Source organism: Elaeis guineensis, chromosome 8, assembly GCF_000442705.2.
Source record: "Elaeis guineensis isolate ETL-2024a chromosome 8, EG11, whole genome shotgun sequence".
Lineage (NCBI taxonomy): Eukaryota > Viridiplantae > Streptophyta > Magnoliopsida > Arecales > Arecaceae > Elaeis > Elaeis guineensis.
The window spans coordinates 129,442,320-129,464,133 of NC_026000.2; the positions used below are offsets into that span (position 1 = coordinate 129,442,320).

General features: G+C 39.6%; 1 protein-coding gene across 2 annotated transcripts in view; it reads left to right on the top strand.

The window, feature by feature from the left end:
• LOC105032403 (probable acyl-activating enzyme 16, chloroplastic) overlaps window positions 1-21,814 on the top strand; it is a 123,042-nt gene that overhangs the window by 95,736 nt on the left and 5,492 nt on the right. For both annotated transcript variants that reach the window (XM_010906849.4, XM_073261834.1), the window contains 11 exons: window positions 9,155-9,273; window positions 9,683-9,832; window positions 10,075-10,142; window positions 10,250-10,355; window positions 10,519-10,677; window positions 10,824-10,877; window positions 10,954-11,034; window positions 12,504-12,641; window positions 15,629-15,788; window positions 17,354-17,433; window positions 21,650-21,792. In XM_010906849.4, coding sequence (XP_010905151.2) covers window positions 9,155-9,273; window positions 9,683-9,832; window positions 10,075-10,142; window positions 10,250-10,355; window positions 10,519-10,677; window positions 10,824-10,877; window positions 10,954-11,034; window positions 12,504-12,641; window positions 15,629-15,788; window positions 17,354-17,433; window positions 21,650-21,792 — 1,258 coding nt within the window. The remainder of the gene's footprint in view (window positions 1-9,154; window positions 9,274-9,682; window positions 9,833-10,074; window positions 10,143-10,249; window positions 10,356-10,518; window positions 10,678-10,823; window positions 10,878-10,953; window positions 11,035-12,503; window positions 12,642-15,628; window positions 15,789-17,353; window positions 17,434-21,649; window positions 21,793-21,814) is intronic.

Here is a 21,814-nt window from a genome sequence, read left to right on the forward strand (position 1 = left end):
TTTTCTTATTGAAGCAAGTCTCTAGTCTGAATGTGTTTTCTTGCTTGTTTATTTTGTCTCTATCCTTTCATCTTGTCATTCACTTTATCGGAGTCTAGCTTATGATTGCCACCTTCAGATATTTTTATCCCCTCTATTTTCAGGTGTCTTGACACCTCTTTGTAAGTATTTATTCATCCTTTTTTTTTCTGCTGGTATGTTTCACCTTGGCTTTTTATTGATTGTTTCTGCCCTTCGGGCATGTCAACTTATTTTACTCTCTTTTATCCCTTTTATTTCAGGATCAATGCTGTAGATGCTTAGTATATCTCTGTTATATCCTTTTATTTTGTAGCTGACCAAGTACTTGATATTTAATCTAATCCACAGTATTACCTTTTTTTTCTTGATTAGACTATCATGGTGCTAGACAATTGCAACCCACAAGTGAAAACATCATATAGGCTGACTAAATTAACTGGTTCTATCTGGTGTCACATCCATACCAAGGAGTGCATGCATGAAATTGGATATGGGCTTAAATTCTGAAGTTATGAAGCAACAGGCGACAGTCCAGACTCCATTGGAGGTCTTAAAAGGAGACACAGTGAGATTAGTGAGAAAAAGCTATTACACACTTAGTGGGCAGCCTCAACTCGTATGCAAAGGAACTCCTGAATATCTAAAATAAGAAAATTATCTGAACAAGAAAAATTGATTAGCTGGTCTGGTTTGATGTGGTTCAAGAACCAAAAAGAAACAGTAAAGGAAGCTCCCTGGTACAAGGAAAGCATGGCAAGAATTCCCATTTATTCTTTTTTTCCTTGTCGGGCACCTAGAAATTTGCGGGGAGATTAAAGTTATGAAGAGTTAGATATGCAGAGAGTATAATATCAAGGTTGATATGCTTTTTTGTAGAGGCCATCTAGTGGACTTTTGGTGGAAGGTTGAATCAGTTGCAAATGACCTCCTTTATAAACCTGGTGACCAAGGTTCGCTGTACCGGTACCGGACGGTGTGCCGGTGCCGGACCGATACGGTACGGTATTGGTACCGTACCGTACCGACACACGGTACGCTCGGGCATACCGGTCCGATATCGGTACACAATTTTTTTTGATTTTTGATTTTTTTTTTTGATTTTTAAAGTTAATAATTGATAAATACAACCTCAATATGGCATTATATTGCATATTATTGACACATTTGGGTTCAATTTGGAGTTAGGTTGCGGTACAAAGATTCTTGATCCAAAATTTCAAACATATATTTATTTACATTATATTTCAACTATGTCATCTTAAAACTAAAAAAAATATATAAAGTACACATTAAAATGTATCTAAATATTTAAGTACAAAGCGCAATAACTGATATACGAACCTTAAGATGTACTCTGCATTTAATTTCTTGTCGAGTGTCAGTGACGCTCGTAGATATCTGGATCATCAACATAGTCTGAAGAGACATCAGTCCAACCCTCTAGCCAAGCTGCACCGTACTCTCGAATATTCATCATCCCATAAGGCATCCTCTCTGGATTGTAAGACATCTCAGACCTCTCGCTAAAATTCTGACTCTGAGAAGTATCCTCGAGATGATGGTACGGTTGTGGAGGAGCCCATCCAAATATGCCAGTAGCAAAATCTGATCCTGGAGCTGCTCCAGACTGCATAGGGTAGTAACCATTAGAAGATGATGCCTCGGATACACCATATGCATATGGATCATAAGGTGGCTGTGGATAATAGGATCCATAATGCGAGGATGATCCAGATACATCCATGGACCCTACTCCACGTGCAAGATCGTCCGCAGCTGCATCATGTGCTGGACGATCTCTAGGAGCTCGTCGTCTATATGAAATCGGCTCCCCACGATCTCTACCGACCGTCCACTATGATCCCTATCCTGTGTGACATGCGTAAACTGAGACTCACCGGTGAATCGAATATCATCCTGTGGCTGTCTCATAAACGATGGTCTCCTATCCTCCAGTTTCTTCCTGATCATCAGATCCATGGCTACTACTACTAGTATCATCATCACTCTCCCTGGTGTCCGTATCTGAACCAGATAGCTCCTGTACTCTCGAAAGTGGTGCACGTGCAACTGTCTTTTCTTTTTCCTCCTTGTGCCCCTCTGTGACTGAGTTTCCTGTGATTGGGAGGATGGATGTCTTCTTGCTGGCTGTCGGGAGGAATGTCTATACATCTCTCGCTCGAATCTCTGGGAAGATGTATCGGATAGCGAGTCATGTGATGAATGAGTCCCTTGTGTCCCCTCAGACTGTGGCTGATCAGCTGGAACCCTATGTGGAATATTTTTTTTTGCCCATTGCCCTGGATCCACTCTGATCTTCCTTGCCACCACACTGGCTGGTCGTGGAGGGGATCCTGGCTCATCAAGCTCTGGCTCCTGCTGCTGACCTGCAAGCCATCCGATGATCGGATCGTCATCCTCGTCGGCATAATCATCCAGCGTCGGATCAGTGTACTTCAACTGAACTTTCTCCTGAATACATTTTAGTCTCAACCTCAGATTGCAGTGAACATATACAAGATCATCGAGGTATTTTTGTGTCAGATGATTTCTCTGTTTGCTGTGGATAAGGACGAAAGTTGATCAATTACGCTCACAACCACTAGCAGAGACCGTCTGAGAAAGAATACGGACAGCCATATGTCTCAAATTTTCTACTGACGTTCCAAAATGAATCCACCATTCAGCTACAAAAGCAAAATTATATATCAAATTTGATGATATTATTAAGCAAAATTACATATCAATCTATATTGCTCATTATTGATATGTAATTTATCTGGATTCTGCTTTTTGCTTACGACAGCTAATGGGACTCCAAAACTGTCTGATCCCTCTCTAAACTGTTTCGTCTGAAATAAAATATATTTATTATTTATAAATATATCAGATCGAATTCAGTTGAATAATTATATCTGTTTTAAACTAGCATATCTCTTGCAGACACAACGACGCGATTTCTGGATCGGACACCATCTTATATATGACATTGCGAAGAGCAGCAAGAAGCTCGTTATCCATAGCTATCTCCGGAATAGTATACTGAAATCTTGGATTCAAGTAATAAGCTGCAGATAAATTTCAAGACTAATTAAGCACAATTTTATTTTTATGCTTCGAAAAAATATTTTAAAACATTCTTGAATCCAAACTTACCAGCTAAATGCAAATCTCTGCCCATCTGATAGTCCCAACGGCGCTCAATAATGTTAATGAATTCTTGAGCATGCTTGGGATCATTCTCACTGATCTGTTTCTTTGTCCTCTCCATCATGTAATATAGGAAGCCCATTTGGGGGTATCTCTCGCTGTCCACGGTGCGAAGCACCTCATATAAAGACTTGATAGCCTTCACTATCTTCTCAGCCCGCTGTCAAAATGACTGACTCGTCATCAAGTTCTCCACATGACTTCCATCAGTGCCGGCCCTCGCATATCTGCTCTCCTGCCACTCGGCACTGACAAACATTTGACGTGGGGCTGTTTTCTTCTGAAGAAGACTATCAAGTGCTATGTAGTTGGTAGCAAACCGTGTGATACCCGATCGTAAGATCTCCCCCCCAGTATACGTCCGCATCAATGAAAGAATCCATGTGTGGTTGTAGATGAATCTAGTAATGGTCTGGGCAATCTCCACTACCTGCTGCACCCTGTGAATCTTTCCGATATCCATCAATATAAGATCAATGCAATGTGCAGCACATGGGGTCCAGTATATCTGCGGTCGCTGCTCCATCAGCAACTTTCCGGCAGCCTTATATTGTGGTCCGTTATCTGTGATGACCTGCACGTCATGCTGCTCATCCACTGAATCAATCACCTCCTCCATCAGATCAAGGATATATGTGGCATCGTGCATCTTATCTGAAGCATCGATTGATTTGTAAAAAAATATTTTTCAATCACAGTATGTCAAAAAATTAATGATGCTCCACCTAGTAGGACCTGTCCAACCATCACACATCACTGTCAGATCGTATGTAGGCTATTTATTTTTGTAAGAAGCAATTCATCTTTGCAGATCCTCTTTATTGCTGTCAAGAAGCTGACCATAGATGTCCTTAGGTCCTGGAGGATCTACACCCTGGCCGGCAGTCTCTATGGCTGAAATAGCAGATCGGTAGTAAGGATTGGCTGCTGTATTTACTGGAATATGGCTGAAATGAAACTATGATCCAATAGCTCACCACATATCCTTCTTCTTATCTTTTTTCAGCATACTGTCAATTCTCTGCTGCTTTGAATCCTTGCTGGGCAAAGCATGTGGATCCAAATCTTGAATGCTGGCTCCTGCTGGAATATCTCTGGAGGACCTCCTCCTACTGCCAAAAGCTCCCAACAAAGAAGACATGCTGCGTCTGCTCCCTCTACCACCAGGCTCTCTGACTGAGGTAGTCCTCCTGAACTCGAATTCTCTCCTACCAGTCGCTGATCCAGATTCTGATTCGTAGCATGATGGTTCGAATCGGTCTCTGTACCGGGCCATCTCCTCCTGCTGGTACTGATCCGCCAAGCTTGCATGAATGGCAGCCTCAATGTGTGCCTCATCATCTGGAGCAGAAGCCTCCTCTGACTCTCTAGAGTGATAAGAAGGTGGCTCTGCAGCTCGACGGTCTACTTCGGTCTTTTTCTGCTTTGTCCTTTTCTTCGCTATTTTCGAATCAGCAAAGTACTTTTTCATCAATTGTCGGACCTCTTGTGGATATTTTCGACACATCGACCCATCAGGATAACCACCAGCTAGATGCTGCTTCAACCTAGTCACTCCTCCCTTGAACTCTGTGTTGCACCATTTGCATCTCCAATGATGTCGAGCCGAGAGTATCTCGTCATGATCCCAACCGATGTCACGCTCTTGATCTTTCTTCTTACTCATTTCTGCAGATATAATAAAATACTAATTATTTCGAATTACCTGTAATATAACACTAATTACATATATTTTTTATTTGATAATATTTTTTTACTATTTAAATATTTACAAAAAAAATTCAAAAAAATCTCAAGTTAGATTCAAATATTTCAATTGTTTTGAATCATTCTAAACATTATTCTCAATTTCAAAACTAACACTGATTTTTTATTTTTTTAATAATTTTTATATAAATAAATATATACTATAAAATAGCTGATTAATTAAAGTGAACGAACGTCATGCTCTAAATTTTTTTCTTATAAATATATGCAAGTATAACAAAACATGATAGTTTAACGATAATTAAAATAATTATATATAATTTTAAAATAATTTTAATAATTATTTTAAAATTTATAAATTCAAAATAAATATGTTATATGCTTCAAATAATATTTTTAAATTAACTAAAATATAACACTATTTTTATATATTTTTTATTTTATAATTAAAATTTTAAATTTAAATAATTAAAAAAATAATTTTTTAATTTCAAATATTTGAAAAAAAATTAGAAATTAGATTTAAGTAGTTTGAATCATTCTAAACATGATTCTCAAACTCTGATTTTTTTTTTCTAAAATTTAATTTTTTTTAATTTTTAAATAAATAAATATTTAAAAATATTTAAAAAATATTTAATTAACAAAAATTAATAATTTTGGTATCATCGTGTAGATCTTCCAAAGATCTATCACATATAATTAAATCATCCCAAAATCACAAGATTTTGGTATGATTTTCTCTTATTTTCATTCTTTCTCATTCTTATCCTATTTTTAACAACAAAAATAAAAAAAATATATTTACTAAGAAAATAACACATTATCTTACCTCCGGCCAAAGATCAGCCTCTCCTCGAACCACTCCTACAATTTGACGGAGTTTTTTTTTTTTTTTCTAATTTTTCGAAGGTCTTAATGGTTTCGTTGAGACCTTCGCAACCTTCGGACCCTCGGGAGTTTTCTGAGACATCTCAGAGAACTCCAAACCAGGGTTCTTTTATGCATGTGGTCTCCGACCCCACCCCACCCCCTCCCCCCTCCTCACTTTAGGCACATGGCACTGTCGGTACGGTTCGGTTCACGCCGAACTGGACCGAAACGAACCATACCGTCCGGTTTTGGACGGTATGGAAGCGAACCGGACCGAACCGCTCGGTTTGGTACCGGTTCGGGGTGTTTCTCGAAAAAAAGGTCCGAACCGGACCGTTTGAGCACCGGTCTGGCTCGGTACGCCCCGTACCGGGCGGTTCGGCCCGGTACGGCGAATCCTGCTGGTGACAGATAGGTTTGGAAAGTTCCAATAATGAGTTTAGCTTCATGTTGGATTATTAATTACTTTAGTTTATGTATATAATTATGACTTTATTCTAGTTATGGCTACATGGTTTTTGGCTGGTCTCTTTATTTTGTGTTCTTCATGAAACGTTGAATGATATGTAGTGCTTTAAATGGGTTGCAAGGTTTGAAAACATGGTTTCAGTTTTAGTTTTGGTCGAACTTGTGGAATTATAGTTTCAGTGGTTTTTGTAGTTTCATAAGTTCCAGAGTTTCATCATAAAATTCTGGAAATTTTCAAAAAAAAAATGAAAATGGTTGAAGCCAAGAAAAGTTGTGACAAGCATCTGGAGTTTAGGTTCTTTGATTATGTAGTTTTGATAGTTTTAGGTTGAAGTTAGTGTTTGCTTATAAGTAAAATTCATAGAGCATGTGTTATCTATTGTGAACATATATGTCATTTACCTCTTAATTTCAGTTGTTTGAAGATTCATTTGATTTAGCTTTTGTGAAGCTTATAAATGCCGGTGACTGGTGTATTCAAAATCTTCTTCATCATTTTCTTTTAAGTAGATTACACTGATATATTGGATTTAGTTATTTCCTTCTCTTATTTTTAACATTAAGTATTTAACTAAATCCATGTAGTTATAAGACGTCATGTGTACTTTATATAAGAAACGATGTCATTATCGTGAATGGTGATGTATTCTTTATTGTTTCGTTAACCTCTATAAAGTGCTGAAATAAGGACCTTTTTTGAAGGCCTTGGCCCATCAAAGGCGAAGTTTATCATCTGTCCCCTATTTCAGCTCCAGGAAAAAAAAAACCAATCTAAATTGACACTATAATACATTCTATGTGCTTAAAGAAATACAGAAATCATCCTAATATGATAGTAATCACCAAGATAATCCATGGCTAGTTTCTATTGGTTTCCACTGAAATTGGGTGAAACCACCAAAACCGGACTGAAATTGGTCAATTTCAGTGAAAATTGACCAAGTTACTGAAATTAACCAAGGCCCAAAAATTTAGGTGGTGTTGGAGTTCACCGGAACGCAACTTGATTTTTCAAATTCCCTAGTTGACCCACCTCAAAAACTTGATGGGTCACTGAAATTGGGAAGCAAACCTTACCTTGGCCCAGCTCAATCTTAGTTTTGAGTTGGAATTTATGAAGATAGGGTTGAGCGAAGGGGGATTGGCTACTAGAACGTCTGGAAGTAGAGAGGTAGAGTGGGAGTGGGTAGGACTTTCTTATCTAAGATAGTTGACGTTGTTGCTGTTATTAGGATGAGGTGGCTAACACATGGTACATGCAAGAACATCACCCAAGAGATGGTGTCATAGCGGATGAAAGGGAGGCACTCAAGCACTGCCGTGCTGGCGCTGGGGCTTGAATTGCTGGTAGCTGGTTTGGTACAGTATGGGTCCATATGGTCTCATGCCAGATCATACCAAAATAAGGAGATGGAACGGGGAAAAGGAGGAGAGGAAGGAAGAGAAAGAGAGGGAGAGGTGAGAGGAAGAAGGGGAGGAAGGGAGGAGAGAGAGGTCAAGTCTTCCAGACTCACCACAGAGAGAAAGAGATAATGGCTGAGGCATCCAACATAGGGGAGGGCTTGAAGCAGCTTCAAACTGTCCAAGTCCAGCAATTGGGATCGAGCGAGAGAGAGAGAAAGGAGGGGAGCTATCTTTTCCTCACTGTTATCCCATCTCAATCCAGTTTGTTGCTGTCCTTTTCCCTGAGGCAGTCGCAGGGGGGTGGGGGGGTGTGTGGTGCGGGAAACCCTAACATACTTCTCTTGGGAAGCACCACAATCTCTAAATATATGGCATTGCATCGCCTGAATCACACTAGATACCCGTACCATTGCCCGATCCATTGCTATTCCGTGAATGAGTTCTGGTGTTGGTGGTGGTGGTGGTTTCCACATTGTCTAGTTCCTACATTTTTCTCTCTGGTTTTTAGTCTAATTTCTTGTTGGAATCGACATGCATGGGAAGGGTAGAGAGAGTGCTCAAAGAGAGCAGGCAAGAGAACCCTTGAGGGGTCTCGAAGGGGAGATGAAGGTCATTTTATGCTTGAACTGACCTGCAGGCTAAATCATTGTGGGTCATCGGTTCTGTTTGGTATGGGCTGAACTGCCCAGTCTAGATTGGTTTCGCATTCCTTGGAGGCACTGCTCACAAAGGAGATTGGAGGCAATAGATTAAAGGATATGCTCTCCAAGGGAGATTGGTTTGGGTGGTAGGTAGTGGTCTTTGGTTGCTGGAATGCAGATATCACCATTTGGTGATTGAATGAGGTTAGGATTTCGGTGAGGTTGGGGCAATTTCTTCTTTTGGGTTGAGAAAGAGGGATGGATTTTGGTGGGGTTGATAATGAGCAAGGAAGGAGAGACCTCTAAGACTCTCCTGTGTTCTTGTTCTCCCACCATTGGAGGACTATAGCATAAAATAAAATTTATAGTGTAATTGTTGTTTTATTAATATAATATTAAAATAATAATAAAATATATATAATGCAATATATATTAGTATAAATATATAAGCAAGTTGGGTTGGATCATAAATTTGTAATCAAGTGAGTCCAAACCTAACCTTGGGTCCAACCAGTCAATAGGTTGGACAATTGGGTTGGGTCACAATAGGGTATGTGGGTTAGATTTTGTATATTCATGGGTATCTAATGCAGTTGTCCTTTGGTACTTTGGATCCTTTTCATTACTCTATAGAACTCTTATGTCTTCTTCTTTTCCATCTCCTTAATAAATTTATACCAGCTATAAAAAAAGAAGAAGAAAAACTAGATGATACGCTGAAGAGTTACGTGATTCCTCTGCATTGCTGTCTTACATGTAGATGATATGCTGCATTTTTTTTGTTGTTAGAGACTGATATATGGATGGAGTAATTGACTAATATTTTGTAGGCGAGTATCAAGAAAGTGAAACCATTGGCCCTGGAGATGTTGCTACGCTGATGTATACAAGTGGAACAAGTGGTACCCCAAAAGGTGTAATGCTTACACATCAAAATCTCTTGCATCAGGTTTGAAGAATGGTTCTTCTGATCTAAGCTTAATTAGTCAGGCTAAATCAATGTTTGTTTCTTTGCTAATACATCAAGCAATTTCTACCAGAACCACATCCATGTTTTATGTATGTTGTTCAAGTCTGATTTGTAATGTTTTGCTCAATATTGAGAAACACCCAATTTATCTATTTTATTTTTTGACTATGCAAATGTTTTATTAGTTTCCAAATTCTACATACATATATACATGCTTAAGCAATTTCTGCTAGAACTATGTTCATGCTCTGTGCATGCTGTTCGAGCCTCCACACATGTTAGAAAATCTCCATCAATAGTCTCAAATGGTTTTGGATGTATTTTTTGTTATTTCTTCCTTTTCTCCTATGTGAATTATCAGTTTTTGTCTTTTTGCATCGTGTTTTAGATAAGGAACATGTGGGACATTGTGCCTGCAGAAGCTGGAGACAGATTTCTAAGCATGCTTCCCCCTTGGCATGCATATGAGCGTGCTTGTGAGTATTTCATCTTCACTTATGGGATCGAGCAAGTTTACACAAATGTGCAAAACTTGAAGGTATTATTTATACTTCTTAGACACCCTTTGGTTGCCAAGTTTGAATAACTCATGCCTTAGAACTTCCTTTGGGTGGCATCAAGGTGATGGGCCAGAAAAGTAGATTCATTCTTGAACTGGCTTAGCTGTTTTTTTGAAAATTAATTTTTGACAGTTTTACCATTAGTTGAAGATGTGTGTTATCAATTGCATATGTATGTATGCTTCCATTTTTTCACTTTTTGTTTAAATATTTTGGATAGGATGATTTGAAGCAATATCAACCCCACTACCTCATTTCTGTTCCTTTGGTTTATGAAACACTCTACAGGTTAGTACACAAGTATTGATGCTTAATCACCTAATATTATGACAATGGAGCCATGGATCAATCCGACCTATGATGGTCACTGATGTTTCCTTGATAGTCTTCTACAGGTCAATCCAGAAACAGATTTCTTCTAGTTCTGCTGCTCGAAAGCTTGTTGCACTTGCATTAATTAATATTAGTTTGTTATACATGGAGGCAAAGAGGGTTTATGAGGTATGTTTCAGTCCTTTTCACTTACCAATGTGCTCAAATTCCTTGTAGAGATATATTTTTAAGGATTTAAATCACTGAGAACTCTTATGAATATAAACTGCTCCAATTTCGTGGTTTAGTTGAGTTGCATTTTTTTTTTCTTTCGATGTTCTATCTGGTGAAGGGAAGGGTCTTAGCAGAAAAGCATGGGCAAAGGTCATCCATCATCATCTTGATTGACTGGTTGTTGGGAAGAATTGTTGCTGCACTTTTATGGCCATTACATAACTTGGGAGTGAAGCTAGTGTACAGTAAAATTCACTCATCAATTGGAATATCTAAGGTATAATTCAGAATTGGCATTTTGTTTTGGACTAGGGAGATCTACAGTTGCTTCTTTTTTTTGTTCAATTTTATGATAAAGTTTTTTTTTTTTTATGCAATGTTAGTATTTGAATAAATTGCAGAGCTTTGTATGACACACTGCAGGCTGGCATAAGTGGTGGTGGAAGTTTGCCAACGAATATTGATAGGTTTTTTGAGGTTAGAATCTTTGGACAATGTTTTGTTGAATTGGTAAGGATTTGTTCATGGAAATATTTTGTGTATGTGCTTGCAGGCTATTAGCGTGAAGGTGCAGAATGGTTATGGTTTAACAGAAACTTCTCCTGTTGTAGCTGCTCGACGGCCAAATTGCAATGTAAAAAGAATTAAATTTGATCCTAGCAGAATGATTTACACAATTTAAACTTAACTTTGCAAAATACTTGGTAGATACTACAAGCATATAATGTGTCTCCTTTACAACAACATAAGAATTTTTGCAGTGGAAAATTGAAGGGTGGCCTTTTGGAATGCCTTAAAATATTCTTATGGTTATTGCACTCCCCTTTTTTGTGCTATGAAAGTATTTCTATGGTAGACTAATTTAGATGGCGGACTTATTGATGCAAAAAAATATACAGCATTTTCAGATTTTCCAGAATGATAATGGGGAACCATTTGACAAAAACATATACCACCATCTACTAATATTTTGCATTAAGCTAGTTCCTTGTTTCTTGATTGCCTATGAAGCACAGACTAGGATACGGGATACGGATGCGATATAATGCAGATACGAGGATATGATAAACCCTGAAATAGTAGGATATGATATGGCTAGAATATGTCAATGAATATGTATATTTATATATGTGCACAGAAAAAAAATGAATATATATACATATGTACATATATATGCATATGAATATATTTATATATATGCACCAAAAAAATGAATATATATACATACGTATATGTATGTAAAAAAAAAAATTGATAAAGCATCATAGGTAACTAAAATAACATAGTGCATATTTTAGATGGTAGGATCAACTTTCACAAGCTTATTATTTAATCTTCAAATTAAACCAAAGAATCCATTCCATACTTCATATTTTGATATTAATGCCATAGACTGCAAAATTAACTGATCATCATTAAAATGTTGGCATTAAAAAAGAAAGCAAATGCCTTCCCCCTCATATTTGGATGTATCGGAGAATTATCTCAAGTGTATCTAGGAAGTATCCAGGTTGTTCTTTTAATTTTTAAAACTAGGATACTTTATCCAAGTATTGAACACATGTCTGAGAAGTATCCGAGTATCAGTGTCTGATTCATATTCAATACAGTCACGGCATGTGATTTCAAGTTTCCGTGCTTCCTAATTGATTGCAAACACTTGATGATTGAGTGCTAAGTTTCTGTAAAAAATTTAAACAATCTTTAGTTCTTTGCAGCTTTTATTAGGTAGTTTCAATCAAATATCGATGTTAAATTTACTGCTTTTATCATGTGTCCTAATGCATTTATGATATCGGAGGCTTTCACACGACTTTTTTGACTATGGCTGGGAGGTTGTACTCCTAATTTCAGAAGCTAATGTTTTTTTTAATGTTAGTGCTTTGATTTTCCTGGTTTTTGGGTTATTTGCACTTTATTAAACACGGGGATTCTGTTTCTTCAAACTTCCATAACAGTACAAAGTCACTGTTTCTACTATATTTTCATTTTATTTTATAAAATAATCGATATATATAAAGTTGCTTCTATTATAGATTAACTTTCTTCTCTTGTTTCTTTTTTTTTTGCTGGTAAAGTTCTCTTGTTTCTTTTTTGTTGAAGGTTCTTGGCACAGTTGGGCACCCACTGAAGCACACGGAAATTAAGATTGTGGATGCAGAAACAGGTAATATTCTCCCATATGGTTCCAAGGGCATTGTCAAAATTAGAGGGCCCCAGGTGATGAAAGGTTACTACAAGGTGAGAGTTTTCCATCTGATCTGAATTCAATTTGCATGTTATTAATAAACCTGAAGTATTTTTTGAAAAATATCTGGATTCTGGACTATGTAGACATTGTCCATATGATCAAGCCAATCATGAATCACGTAGTAAGAAGTCGATGTTAGAACTTAGAATATTATTCAATCGTGGTATTGTAGACAATGCTGACCTAATTTTGTGTACAATAATTAGCTTAAATCAATCATTGCTTTTCCTGTTCATGGCAAACCAGCGCCAGTGTGTGGGTCTCTGCAGGTTTCCATGTTTATTAAGATGATACATGAACAAGCCCCTCATGTGCGTTTTTAAAAAAAATGATTATTTAACCTTTTTCTGCTTCCAATTATCTAGATATAATCTTACACCTTGGTCTAAGTATTAGTTGGGTCTAATATATGTGCCCAATTTTGGGAGTTGTGATTTATTACAAGCTGATTTTTACCAGTTTAGTGAGATTATGAGTATATACAGGAATGCCAAGAAATTACCTGCTCGTGGGCATGAGTATTTGGTGTTCTGCTCTATGGAAATGTGCTTGCTCTGAATTCATGCTAAATGGATTGTGAGCCTTCCTAAAAATAAGTAGAACATGCAATAAATGTCTAGTGGAGAACCTTTTATAAGATGCTGTGATTATGCTTATACGTGAAATATAATTAGTTGAAATGGCTCTTCTTTGTCATGTATTATTAATGGAACTCAGTTGGTGTCAGTGCATCCCTAGGACACTCTTTCCAATAACTTTGGACTTGCATCTTGGGTTCTTAAGAGATGAATAAACTGAATATTGTCTTCAGAACATGAAACTCAAGCATAAACAATTGTTTAGCCTAATTGCAAAATATGGTGATGATGAGTGTATGACAAAAACAATCAACCACCTGTGACAGCTTAATAGAGAATTCAGAATCTCTCCCTCCCTCCCTGCCTCCCATCCCTTGTGTCCTTGTACTCTATGCAAGTACATATGTAACTGAGATAACAGAGATGCTAGTCAATAGGTTTCACCATGTAATAGAGGAAAAATGCATAGCAGTAAGTGGTCATTTATATCTAGAAGCACTTATTTGAAAGTTGTGCTATGTTGCTAATCAGCTTTTATGAATTTTCCTATTTGGAAAGGAACTTTGAATGATTCAAGTTTGTATTGTTAATTCCTAGTCTTCTTTAGGATTATATCAAAGGTGTGGGTTAGTATGTTGAAAAGATCCTATCAAGATCATGGCAAGATTTTTTTTTGGCAGGAGTAGGTATGAAAGGTTTAGGGAGTATGTTAACACTTTTCTGTAGAAGTGGTGCAACTAGAAAATCAATTTTTTCACAAAGCAAAATAGGAAGAAGAGAGGACTAGGGTGTGGGAGCTGGATAGAATTAGTCCTAGAAAATTATAGTAGCTAGCAGTTTGAGAAGCAAAGACACAAAATACCAAGGTTTAAAAACCACCAGAATAAGATGGTACAGCGTTACCTTACCGTTCCAGTAGAAAACTAGTGTTGGTACATAGTGTCAGTACGGTATGTAGTCTTGTACCATGTGTTGGTACCTGGTGCTGCACTTGCAAAATACTATATGATTGATGAATAATACTGGTCCTATTTCAATAGCTTTTTGTAGGGTGTATTGGAAAAAAAATACTATTTTTGCGGTTTAGGGGTTTGGCACTGCCCATTATAATATTTTCATTTTATTAACTGAGGCTATTTATCACAATCCAAAAATATTTTTTTCCTTAGAAATCTTATCATGATGTGGATGGCATGTTATTAAAACATTTTAGTTATTAAACCCCAAGTCGAGCATGGAAATCACACTACCTTTGATATGTTTTATCATGACAACATCTTGGCATGTCTGATTGGGGGGGGCAATTGGGTCGGATTGGGTCAGAAAATCGTTAACCCAAATCCGACCTATTTATTAAACAGGTCAAAAATTCAAACCGGAACCAAATCTGTTTATCAAACATGTAACCCAACCCAACCCGTTTAATCCATTTATTAAACAGTTCAAATTAGATTAAACGGGTTAAATGGGTTACATGGGTTAAACAGATTAAACAGATCGAATTAAATGGGTTAGAAATAAGTTAAATAAGTTTTAAACAGATTAAATAGATCTTAAACGGATTAAACAGGTTAAACAAGTTGGGTTTAATGGGTCAGAAATACGTTAAACAGGTTTTAAATAGGTTAAACAGGTTAAATGGGTTATCTGACTCAATTTGACCTAAATATTAAATGGGTTAAACGGATCAGATATCTAAAACTCAAATCTGACCCAAATGCTAAACGGGTTAAATAAGTCGACCTGTTTATGACCCAAATCTGTTAGCCTAAATTCAAACCTGTTTATGGTGGGTCGAGCACAGATTGGGTTGGCGGGTCGGATCATATTTTATCGGACTTATGTCTGATGCAGATGAGAGGAAGCATGGTTGGATCCAATTCCCAATGTGAATAAAAATTTTGTCTAATTTTTATGTAAATTTATAAACACTTCCACTTCTAGCAATTTTCTATTAATTCTTTCCCTTGGAGCAAGAACTGAACTATTTGGGTTTATTCGAGTGATGCCTTTTGTTATGAACTTGCAAGAGAAATATTATTAACACTCTTTTATTGGTGATTTATTTTACAAAATAGTAAATAATGTATATAATCATGGTCTTTTATTATAGAAATTTGTTGAAATTTGAAAACTGTCTTATATCCCTAAACATGATAAAAATCATAACCATATACTGTTTGTTTTTTCCCAATGTAGTGGTAATCGAGATTCCAGGATATGTTGGGAATTCTGTAACCAGGAAAGTGATTGCAATTTGAACTTGATTTTGATAATTGTCCCTTAAATGAAAGATTGGAATTTATAATGAAACTTTATAGAAGCTTGTGCAATTAGTATTATCAAATGTTTTAATGCTACTCCTTCCATCAATTTCTTATCGTCTTTCTTGTTAATAGAATCCATCTGCTACAAGTGAAGCTATAGATGTAGAGGGCTGGTTCAACACTGGTGATATAGGTTGGATTGTGCCCAAACATTCCATGGGGCAGAGTCGTCAATGTGGAGGAATGCTTGTTCTTGAAGGACGTGCAAAGGATACAATAGTTCTTAGCACAGGTAATATTAGAAGCCAAAACTTAGGATGGTGATGTCCTGTCCTGTTCTAGTCTATTTCTTGGCTCATCCTTCCAGACACTCAGTACAGTGCCCTATCCTAATTGGGGATGGCCTGCGACCAGTATTTAAAACCTTAATTGCTCCTTGATTTTCAAATTTTGGTGATTACTCTAGACATCTCTAGATTTCTTTACTATTCCCGGTGTACATTTTAACATGTTATCATAGTGCCAAAATTCAAATAATACAACTAAAAACTGCCCTTGTTTGGAGCTTGCTAATATTGATTCATAAAGGTGCCACCATTTGAAAATGCATACTTTTTGTTTCATTGCAACTGAAGATTTGACATTATGCAATCCTAGTAATTTCAATTAGGGAAAAATTGAATTTCTGCCCAATTTAGCGATAGTTGAGGAGGAAGATTCAAAAGATAAGATATAGAATTATTCTAAAGGAATCTGATATTGGACAAGCAAAAGAATTCATCTCGTGATTTTGAAGGTATTGATATATATATCCTAACCATTCCTGTCACAAATTATATATAGATAATGTAAGTATTGCTTCTTGCATAAGAAAGTTGAAGGCAAAAAGATCAATGAGGCAATAGAGAAGCACCTACTCTTTGCTTGAATAAGTTGCCTCAAATCAAGGTTGTCAAAATGCTAGGTGGTTCTAGGTGTGGCCCCTTAAAAGCCAGGCTCATCATAAAATCTTAATATGATGAAAACATCATATGTGCATATATGACCCATGTTGTTTATTTTCACAAATAAAATCATATATACGGTTCACAAAAGGCACACCCAAAAACATCATATTGATAAACAATAAGATTGCTGCTTAATCTACCGACCAATGAAATATTTGATATCATTGCTACTTAATTTTTCTATTAAGTGATTTAAATATGTTTCTTAGAAACATAACATGTTCAAGTATCAATTAGTGTCTAAGGGAAAAATTATAAATGTACTAATTTTTCCTTGAAATAAATAATTTTCATTTAAAAAGAGAATTAATTAAAAATTTAATGCCTTCGATAAATCAAATTAGAAAAATGTGGCCCTAGGAGGCCAGAATCTTTAAGAAATCAAATAATGCTTACTCTCCACCCTAGGAAGTGGGCTGCCTAGCCTCCAACCCAGCTGCTTGGATGGGTGCCTCACCAGAAGATCTGGAAAGTGAATAGGCACCTAAGTTGTTGGGCCGTCCAAGCACCTGGGTGGGGCCTCTAACAAGGCTTGTAGTCATAATAAAACTCTGTCAATTGATGAGATAAATTCAAATATCCATTTTGTTTTATTCAATGGCAGTTTTCATAATTAATCAAATCCACTAAAAGTCATGATAATTTTTTATTTCTTTGTATAACTTTACATGCTCTTATGGTTCATTCATTATTGTTTTCCTTGTGGTTGTTTACTGTAATGCAAAGCTCTTTTTCTGCTAACCACTTCCAAAAAAAAAAAAAAAAAAGTAAAAGCAATAGTGATCGCCATATCATGTTTGTATCCCCCCCAGTTTTGTCATAGGCTGACTTCTGACTGGAAAACTTGTAGGAGAAAATGTTGAACCTGCAGAGCTTGAGGCAGCAGCCATGAGGAGTAATCTAATTCAGCAAATTGTAGTCATCGGTCAGGTAAAGGAATACAAATTCCATAGTTGGTTTTTTTCCTCTAATTAGGACTAGAAATGTAGTGTATCTAAAAAGCAAAGAAGCCAAAAAAATCTTATATACTTCTATTTTTCCAATACTTTACAGAAAAACTACCTTGAAAGTGAAAATCTTCCCTTCATCTGATAGTGATGTTAATTGTTAAACATGCAATGAAATGAGTTCATATGTCACCATCTGTTTATCCTTGTTATACAATATGTGGGGACACCTTATCTACAATATATTCTCCATTTAAAACAAGAATCCTTGATGAGCATTCTGTTGGGTGGATGTCTGGCAGAACACCACCTCCCAAGACCTTTTCAGTACCACACGATGCAGCAGGAAGAAAGAAGAAACAAAACAAAAGGAAAAACAATCAAAATACGTGGATCAACCACAAAAGGGCTCGCCTCCACGGGCATGCAAACTTCACTATGAAAAAGAAATTTTACAAGAGGAGACTTCACCCTCAACCCTTGTACACCCAATTCTCTCTCACCTGAAGTTCCCCTCACAAAAACTCTCTCTCTCTTGGAAGACCCCCTGAACCCCTGAAGTGCCTAGCGACCACTGTCCAGGAGCCTCCTGCTCCTCTCACAGCAGCCTCACGCCTCTCTCTCTCCTCTGGTTCTCGTACGGCGCAGAAAACCAACCACCACACCTCTCTCTGTTGTCACAAGCCCTTTTAAAGGCTTAAGCAGGGTTTAAAACCTAATTAGAGATGGATTAGGAGTCCTAAACAAAGCCAGATAATCCCTGGACCGTCGGATCAAGACCGGGAGCCACCCACGCCCTCAGATCGCGCTCCGGTCCACGGAATAGTGTCGTGGACCGCGAGAAACGCGTGGGAAACGCCCACGCGGTCCACTGGCCCAGCGGTGGACCGCCCGGTCCACGGTGGACCAGGGCAAAGGGGCCAGCAGACCGCTGGGCCTGGGCCGGCCCGCCCACGCGGGCCTGGGCCGCGCCCGCGCGCGGGCCCGCACGGGCCTGGGCCACGCATCCCGCGCAGGCCTGGGTTTCGCGTCCCCGCGCCGCCGCATGCGGCCGCGCCGCTGCCGCCCGCCGCGGTCGCCGGCGGTCCTCCGCCGCCTCGAATCTCGTGCCGACTTCAAAAGCTCGTATCTGCTCCATCCGAGCTCCATTTCAGGTGATCTTGATCTCGTTGTGGGCTGAATCTCGAGGCATCAAATCCTAACAATTTCCACCTCGACTTGATATTCAGTCTCCTCCAAACTCCGAGAGCTTCTGGATCTCCTCGCCCCCATGCCCTGGGGCAATCGCCTGCTGATCATGGATGGGCAAACTTGGGAGTCGAGCCAGGCTGCTCGATCCCATCTCCGAAGTATGCTGTGCTCCTCCTGACCTGAGACCTGCTCGGGGCATCATCCCGCGGCAATAGGAATCTCACCTTGCGACGTCGCCTCTCGTCCTCCCGAGTCTCCTGTCTCGTGCCCGATCCGCCTCCTGGAGCTCCACCTCGCTCTGGGCTCTGCCTGGCTCCCGAAGCTCCACCTCGCACTGGGTTCCTCGTCAGGTAATAATGTCCTCTGCTCCTCTTCTTCCCCTCCAGCACAATCCTATCGCCGCGTAGCACCCTCAAGATTCCTCCACCAGCTACCATCCTGTAGCCTCTCGAATCTAGTCTGCTAAGTATGATAAGATTCCGCCTGAAATCGGATATGTATCGGACCTCCCCCAATCTCCTCACTGCACCATCATGTGTCCTCCAGCTGACCGTTCCAATGCCTCTGATCGCACAGCTCGATCCATCCGGCAGATATACAGTACCCTCACTGTTCTCTAGGGAGTCAAGCTGCTCCTCTCTGCAACATACATGATAGGGGCATGCAGAATCTAATATCCACTGCTGGGAAGAAGTAGATACCTCGTCAGATATCTCCAGGACATCTCCATCTAAATCGCTACTGGCCGTCACTACAGCAGCCACCATCCGATTTTTGAGTTGAGGGCAATCTCTGGCTAGATGCCCCAACTCCTCACACTGGTAACACCTGGTTTTGCTCAAGTCCCTCCTGGACTTGGACCGCCCTCGTTGCGATCTCCTGTCGCTCCGTCTACCGCCTCCTGTTCCTCCAGAAGCCACCAAAGCTGAGCTACCGCCACCTGAGCTCGAAGCTGGGTTCTCCCTCCTGAGAATCTCGTTCTAGAGTATCGCCGCGGTGACCTCGTCCATCTTGATAGTGCTCTTCCCCACTAGAAGAGCAGTCACCAAGGACTCGTACGAAGAGGGAAGCGACGCCAGCAAAACCAGCGTCCTGGTCTTCTCCTCAACGTTCTCGCCAACGCTGAGGAGGTCGGTGAGGATCTTTTGGAAGTGGCTCAGATGCTCCTGCACGCTGTCTCTCAGTCATCCGCAGTTGGTAAAACTGCCTCCAGAGGAAAAGTGTGTTGGTGAGAGACTTCGCCATGTACAACTCCTCGAGCTTCGACCACAGCACCGTCGGGGAAGTCTCGCTCAGCACATGGATACCACCTCATCCGCCAGGTACATGCGGATGGTACTCACCGCCTGCATCTGTAGCGGTTTTCAATCCCGCACCTCCATGATGGTCGGCTTCTCATCACACAAGAGAGCATCGACCAACCCCTGTTGGATGAGCACGTCCTTCACCCTTGCCTGCCACAAGGAGAAATGCTCTTACCATCAAACTTGTTGATCTCCATCTTGATTGTTCCTGTCTTCTCCATCTTCAGTCTTGCTCACCACCGCTGCAATCTGCGTCCTTGAACCGCCTTGCTCTAATACCACTTGTTGGGTGGATGTCTGGCCAGGACACCACCTCCCAAGATCTTTTCAGTACCACGCGATGTAGCAGGAAGAAAGAAGAAACAAAACAAAAGGAAAAACAATCAAAATACGTGGATCAACCACAAAAGGGCTCGCCTCCACGGGGCATGCAAACTTCACTATGAAAAAGAAATTTTACAAGAGGAGACCTCACCCTCAACCCTTGTACACCCAATTCTCTCTCACCTGAAGTTTCCCTCACAAAAGCTCTCTCTTGGAAGACCCCCTGAACCCCTGAAGTGCCTGGCGATCGCTGTCCAGGAGCCTCCTGCTCCTCTCACAGCAGCCTCACGCCTCTCTCTCCTCTGGTTCTCGTACGGCGCAGAAAACCAACCACCACATCTCTCTCTATTGTCACAAGCCCTTTTAAAGGCTTAAGCAGAGTTTAAAACCTAATTAGAGATGGATTAGGAGTCCTAAACAAAGTCAGATAACCCTTGGACCATCGGATCAAGACCAGGAGCCACCCACGCCCTCAGATCGCGCTCCGGTCCATGAAATAGTGCCGTGGACCGTGAGAAACGCGTGGGAAACGCCCACGCGGTCCACAGGCCCAGCCGTGGACTAGGGCAAAGGGGCCAGCAGACCGCTGGGCCGCGCCCACGCACGGGCCCGCGCGGGGCTGGGCCGCGTGCCCGGCTGGGCCGCGCGCCCGCGTGGGTCGCGCGGGCCTGGGTCGCGCATCCCGCGCACCGCCACCTGCAGCCGCACCGCTGCTGCCCGCCGGCGGTCCTCCGTCGTCTCGAATCTTGTGCCGATTTCAAAAGCTCGTATCTCCTCCATCCGAGCTTCGTTTCAGGTGATCTTGGTCTCGTTGGACTCCGTTTTTCGCCGCGAACCTCGCTGTGGGCTCAATGTGGGCTGAATCTCGAGGCGTCAAATCCTAACACATTCATGGAGTCAGGAACCTTTATTTGCAGCCATGTGTGTTTCATCAGACTTGTGGCTTTCATTCTACCTTTTGTTTTAAGCCCTTTAAATACTTTTCAATATCATGATTTCTCTGAGAAAACTCCTTATCTTTTGTTCTCTTTATAAGATGAGGAAAGGAAGAGAAGATTAAAAAAATTAAAAAAAAAAAAAAGCTCAAGAAAACATGTGGATATGTGTTCTTGTTTGGTCTTCCCTTTTGAAACATAGTTAAACAGATTGGTTATTCCTTTTTGTTTGCCATTTTCTTCTCCATATTTTAAATGTTTTGCTTATTTCTTATTTTCAATTACATGCTTTCACGCCAATTTCTTAACCATTCTGTTTCTTAATTCGTCGTCAACATATGCATTGATTAAAAATGCTGGAACATGTTTTAGTAAATTTTGTGCATAGCATATATGGAAGTACTTTCTTTCCAGGATTACCAGTAACAGCTCAAATTTTGCATAGGATCAACGGCGACTTGGTGCTCTGATTGTTCCAAACAAAGATGAACTTCTGGCAAAAGCCAAAATGCTGTCAATTATAGATGAAACCTCTGAACTCAGTAAAGAAAAAATGATGAGTTTGTTATATAATGATGTAAAAACTTGGTAAGTGTTATTCTTAATTGTT